The sequence below is a fragment of the Poecilia formosa genome, unplaced genomic scaffold (assembly GCF_000485575.1).
Source record: "Poecilia formosa unplaced genomic scaffold, Poecilia_formosa-5.1.2 Scaffold78, whole genome shotgun sequence".
NCBI lineage: Eukaryota > Metazoa > Chordata > Actinopteri > Cyprinodontiformes > Poeciliidae > Poecilia > Poecilia formosa.
The window spans coordinates 2,074,907-2,081,403 of NW_006800017.1; the positions used below are offsets into that span (position 1 = coordinate 2,074,907).

At 43.9% G+C, this 6,497-nt stretch overlaps 1 protein-coding gene across 1 annotated transcript; it reads left to right on the forward strand.

Annotated features, from left to right (window-relative positions):
• Window positions 1–1,284: 1,284 nt before the first annotated feature.
• On the forward strand, window positions 1,285–4,678 carry LOC103141015 (adenylate cyclase type 9-like). The gene has a single exon (XM_007556417.2). The coding sequence runs from the start codon at window positions 2,861–2,863 to the stop codon at window positions 4,676–4,678; it is 1,818 nt and encodes a 605-aa protein (XP_007556479.1). The 5' UTR covers window positions 1,285–2,860.
• The last annotated feature ends 1,819 nt before the right edge of the window (window positions 4,679–6,497 follow it).

Genomic DNA, 6,497 nt, shown 5'->3' on the forward strand with positions numbered 1-6,497 from the left:
AGTTTCAGTGAACATTTGCTGCGTGTTAATAAGAAGTCCTTTCACAGTGCCCAAATGACAACGACGTTAATAACACGCTGGTTGAAATGTGTGACAAATCACTTTGTAAGTGACAACACTTCTGTTCATTTTCAAACTTAACCCCAGCAAATAAACTAGACTGTGAAAGCAGAAAACACACAATCTTTCTGATAAGCACTTAAACAAATGAATAAAGAACAAACAGTAAAACAGTCCTGTTTTTGTCCCACCTAATACACTTATTTAGATAGCTTCCTTGTAATTTCATTGGTATGCCTCTGAGTTTTCCCAGTCAATTTTGATTATCAGGTTTTTTAAATCCATTTAGCTATATTTATTAGTGCTCACTAATTGCACAGTTTTCCTTTCCTGTCATACTACTGCAGATGCATCTTTATTGTGAGGCTTTGTCATTGAAATCATCCTGATGCTTTTGTTTTTCCCTCAGGTACATGCATTTATTCTAGCCCTCCCTCCCAGTACTCAGCTGCTCTGCGTGTGGACGCCAAACACAGCAAACAGCAACGTCAAGCTAATGGGGACAGGGAAACCGGATGTCGGGCAGTTTCAAAATAAACCTATATAGTGTACATTATGAGGGTGTTGCAAAGTTATTAAATAACTTCTTTATTAGTTTGGGGAAGGGAATCGATGTTAAGGCAGTAGTAACAGCTGTCACTAATTTCTGCCGATTGATAACAGCTTGAAAAATAAAGCAAAGACTGAAATAAAGGAATAGCATTTAATAAAAATTAATCGCTGTTAGATTGAAAAGATAGACTGAAGATGCTTTACATGGCTATAAATAAAAAAAATAGTGCTGTTCGCAGAGCAAGTTGCTGCATGTCACTCAGTTATCTGGCAACCAATGTCTCTAAATTACAAAGTTTTGAGAGACAGATAAAGACAAGGATGCGCATCTTGTTATTGCAACAAAGGGTTCACGGGGGTTGAACAAAAACGTATGCCACTTTTGTTGCGTTTTTTTTTTTTTAATTTGTAAATAAATTTACACCATGCATAACTAGACTAATTTTATTATTGGTCATTCACACCAAATGCAAAAGTCATCCGCCAAACAGCATTTTTAATGTTCTTAAATAGAAAGGATCAAAGTATTTCATGCTGTACAATCCTTTGAGGATTCTTTGTCGGAAGAAAGTTGGAAATTATATGCACAGATGACAGTTTTATTGCTAAAGGAAAAAGCGGAAGTGGTTGTTGTTCCACCCTGAGGTAAATTTATCCGTGCTTGATTCTCTCTCTCTCTCTCGCTCGCATACACACACGCACACAGTCTCCGTGGTCGCGGCTGTCAGCGCTCTGAAGATGGTGGCGGCGGCTGCTGCCTCTCTGATCCCGCCACACAGTCGCTTCAGCTGCTCCATCGTGTCAAACATGGCCAGATAACCCCGAGAGAAGATATTCTCGTCGCAATGTGGACTCTACAGAGGGATTCAGAGAAAGGCTCTGATATCGTTTTAGTCTCGGGGTAGAGTGGAATCATTTAGCGCTGTATGAAAACACCATCTCCTGTCTGATTCAATTAAAGTGGTCGGATCGAGGCGGGGCTCTGCTTTGTAACCTGTGGGGCTGAGGTGTGGAAGGGGAGCGCAGGTGGGGACCTTTTTCATTAGCTCCACTCAGTCTCTGTGGGCTTTTTGTCTTCTTGCGTTCGCAAAGGGTGACCCAGCTTTTACAGGGAAACTTCAGACAAAAGGAAAGAGTCCTGCACTCCGCTCAAGGCTACAGTTTTATTTTCTCCCTCGCAGCTGCCAGGTGGACTCCCTGCGCTTCGGATATTTGGACTACATAATAGAGATTTTTCTTTCTGTCACGGCGGACTGGTGACATGCGGTGGGATTATACAAACGGAAAAAAAAAAGAGAAAAGAAAATGAAAAGTGCTCCGTGAATGTCCTTAAACAGCGTGTTTGGGCAGGAGTCACCCACAGACACGCTTTTGCGGGGAAAAAAAATCCAAACATTCCTATTGGCTGTTTCCTCCACACGCGCCTGGACTTCTGCAAGAGCAGCTCGCGCAGAATCCTCTGTGAGTTTGGATACGGAGCAGCGGCGGAGACACCGGAGTGGGAAGGCAGGAAAACACGGGGCTCCGTGTGTGAGAACATTTGGGATTAGGCCCTGCAGCAAGAAGCATGTGGCATGTATTTAAAAGCTTTTGGTGTGTGTTTCTGCGCTCACGTCGCCTCAGGTGTGGGAAAAATCTACCGTCTTTTTGATCACAACTTGTAATATGAGAACCCGTAACTCTGCGGACGAGTTACTTTGCCTGAACTTTTGCCCCGTCCCGTAAACAAAATTTTACAGGAAGTATTGCTTTACATAGACAACGTGAGGAAGTGGGGGCTAAAGACTGAATGTGGACTGGGCATTTAAAGTACTCAGTGGGTTGTCTAAAGAAAGCTCTTTTTAAAAAAAACCCTCTCAATTATGCTTTCATAGTTTTCTAAGCCACTTCCTGCTCCTAACCTTTAGTTTTGGGATAGATTTACAGTTTTATGTAATATTTTCCAATGACTGGAGCAATCCCTGGGCTGCTTGGAGTGGAACAGAGCAGGCAGCGAATGAACCTTGCAGTCTCAAGTGCGTCTAAACAGACGGGAATGTAGAGGAATGCAGCGATTGACGTCAAGAGGGGCAATAATGAACTACTCAAAAACTTTCAATAGTCTTCTGGTATTGCTGCAACCAGAGTACTGAACTCATCTCCTTCTACTGTGTCCACATGCTTTGCCTTACTTCTCTACCTAGGTATTTGTCATGATTAACGGTGCCTTCTAATAGTTGTTTTCATTTCGAATAGAGCAATAGACAACATGGCATCTCCCCAGCATCAGAAACTGCTGCCACACAACACAGAAGTGAGCTGTGACTCGAGCGGAGACGGAGGTGTCTCGGTGCGAATTGGCAGCAGTGTCAAGCACAGGCACGGAGGAGGGCCGCTGGGCTCCATCGGGGGAGGCTTCATCGGGGCCACCAAGCACTGCAAGTACAGCATTTCTTCTAGCTGCAGCTCTGGCGAGTCTGGGGTGAGGAGGACCATGGTGAAGAGTTTCCGTGCTCATAAAGGGATGCCCCAGCTATTCGAGAGGTCAGCAGGTCACTTCTGGGATCCAAAGTTTGACTCGTCTATCTTGGAGGAGGCCTGTAGAGAGCGATGTTTCCCTCAGACCCGGCGACGCTTCCGCTATGTGCTCTTTTATCTGGTGGCTGCCAGTTTCCTCTGGGGGTTGTATTTTGCTGCCCATCCTTCCTGCTGCGACATAGTTGTTTTTCTCCTCCCTACTGCTTCCTTCCTCATCTTCTGCCTTCTCCTCTTCCTAATGACTTTTACCAGGCTTTATTCCCGCTGCTACAACCAAGCATCTCTGCTGCTTATCCTTGTAACCTTCATATTGACCCTGGCCCCTCAGATTCAGACACTAGGATTCAGGAACCCAGATGGCATGTCACCTGATTTAGATCAAGAAGAATTCAGTGGCATGGGACCCATATACAACACGTCCAATGACAATCTTATTAGGGGTTCTAATAAGTTCCCCTGCCTTTCTCCTGTGGGCACTTTCTCCCTCTGTATTGAGGTTCTGCTATTGCTGTACAGCGTTCTACATGTTCGACTTTATGCATCTCTCATGCTTGGGTTGTTGTACTCTGTCTTATTTGAGACCCTGGGCTGTTTACTCCCAACTCAGGCAGGAGGGAACTGGAGCTGGGCCTTTTCATCAGAGCTGGAGATGTTCAGTTGGTTGGGTCCAGCCAAAGCCCTGCTTCATCTTTGCGCTCATGCGATTGGCATTCATTTGTTCGTTATGTCTGAAGTGCGCTCGCGCAGCACCTTTCTTAAAGTCGGACAGGCTATTATGCACGGAAAGGATCTGGAAGTGGAAAAAGCCCTGAAAGAGAGGATGATCCACTCAGTGATGCCAAGAATTGTGGCAGATGAGTTGATGAAACAAGGCGATGAAGAGATTGGCGATAATTGTGGTAAACGTTACTCTACCGGCGGTGCAGCTGCAGCCCTTTCCAGCCCAAAGAACAACAAACGCAAGAAAACCTCAATTCCCCGAGGCCAGATCATCTTCAGACCCTTCAACATGAAACGAATGGACCCCGTCAGCATCCTCTTCGCAGATATTGTCGGCTTTACCAATATGTCTGCCAACAAATCGGCTCATGCCCTTGTTGGGCTTCTAAATGACTTGTTTGGACGTTTTGACAGACTTTGTGAGCTCACCGGCTGCGAGAAGATCAGCACTCTGGGAGACTGTTACTATTGCGTAGCTGGCTGCCCAGAGCCTAGACCAGACCATGCCTACTGCTGCGTAGAAATGGGCCTGGGGATGATTCAGGCCATTGAGCAGTTCTGTCAGGAGAAGAGGGAGATGGTGAACATGAGGGTGGGCGTCCACACTGGCACCGTGCTGTGCGGTATCCTGGGGATGAAACGCTTCAAGTTTGATGTTTGGTCAAACGATGTCAATCTGGCCAATCTGATGGAGCAGTTGGGTGTGGCTGGAAAAGTCCACCTTTCGCAAGCCACTTTTGACTTCCTGGATGACCGATACCAGCATGAAGATGGACAGGTCAATGAGAGGATCGGACAGAGTGTGGTGGCTGATCAACTCAAAGGTTAGTATTTTTATTATTTTTTTACAATACAGTAAACAAACCAACAAGCTCAGTCGTTGCTTTTATTTGTTTGCAAATATATGAATGTTTCCTCTACTAAAGCAGCTTTGGGGCATATTGGTACTTTTCAAGGTTGATGCAGAGTTAAAAACATGCCTTTGTACCCTGCACTGATCTTCTGTCAAAGGTTTGAGTTTATCTGCTCTTTCTGTGATGTTTAGAGTATGAGATCGTATCACATTCAGACGCCATCTTTTCCCCAACCCCGCCAGCTCACTCTTTGTTCTCCTGCTCAATTACGTTCCTTTTCAAACGTCCTCAGAGTGTCTCATTCTTTTAACCTTACCCTGACCCTGAAGGATTGCTTTGAAGCTATACCCTTATCCCAATAGAGATTTTCCTGCAGTCTCATTCTTATCCATCTACCTTTGTCACTATCCCACCTTCAAGCTGCTTCACTGCAGGGGTTTTATTTTATACATCTATGCAAATCACCTTAGTGTTTCCAAATGGGGGCTTAATGGCTCCTTTCATCCTTTAAAGCTTGCTGATCCATTATCGCTAATCGCGAGGGAAGTGACAGCGTCTGACGAAAGGTGTTTCAGATGGTCTTCATTTGCTCTTTTTAAATTAGGGGCCGTAATCATTTTTGATTTGCTGTGGTGCCTGGATTTTCCGCAGGTATTAAAACTAACCTTGCAATTCACGCAGATTAGCAATTCACATGTGCACATGAATAATTTGGGCTACATAAATTATCAATTTATCTAAATAGCCACTTGACTTGATGTAGATGGAATAAATTTCCCTTAAAATCCTTTCAGTTCCCAGGAAAGGAACACGACTGAGTGAATTGGATATTGTTTACTAGAGAGCAGCAGTGATTTATGAATATGTTTCCTCCCCAACTCTCACATTAGTCACTTCCATCCTTGGTGTAGCTCCATTTTTTTTCCTCTCAAGGATTAATGTGTTACCTGTAGTGTATTCACCCCCTCCTCATCATCTGTCTCCTCCTTTTATTCCTGACTTCTTTTTTTTTTTGCCTTCATCATTTATTTAGCTTCCCTCTGAAGATTTATTCACTCCCTGTAGGTTTTTTGTGCCAATGAGAAAACTGGCTGTCAGGAGGCGGTTGTTCGCCAGGGCTGTAAAAATCTTTGTGCTGTCTGGCTCAGTCTGTGTAAATCATTCGTGTAACTTTGCAGTGTCCCATCTGGCTGTGGTCCTTGTAGCTTACCTCTACCGCCAAACTTGTTTTGTCAAAGAAATGGATCTCTCTGAAGTTGATTCTTTATGTATTTTTGATGTCCTTGTTTTTGAGTTAGTGGGTTATGTTACTGGCTCCAGTTACTATGGACTAAAGGGACAGTTTTGTTTCTGCACATTGTGAAAAAGGTTAACCACATGTGGTAAGTTGAAGGCTACAGCTGTGTCCTGTTGCTATCTGGGCTCCGATCGGAGGCCTGTGGTTCAGCAACTGATAGAAATGTGATTTTAGCTATGGTGCACATGGTGCCGTTTTGTACAGCATTGTTTCTATCGACGGATGTCCTGATCTGATCCCAAGTTTCAGCCTAGGATCTAATGATGAGTGATTGAAAATGGAGTACCAAACTATTCTCTCTTATCAAATACACGTTTTTGGTGTACAGTTTGTTTTTTTGTGCACAAAGTTTTAAAAAACCCAAAAAGCTGTTTTTAAAATTTTTATTTTTTTTATTGTTTTTGCAAGACTGAGAAAACTATATTGCTCCATTCATGGAGCAATATAGTACTCCTCAGATGAAAAGCATTTACTTTATGAAGCAGGAGACAACTTTT

Coding starts and splice junctions, on each gene's coding strand:
- LOC103141015 (XM_007556417.2), top strand. CDS start 2,861: ATGGCATCTCCCCAGCATCAGAAACTGCTGCCACACAACACAGAAGTG.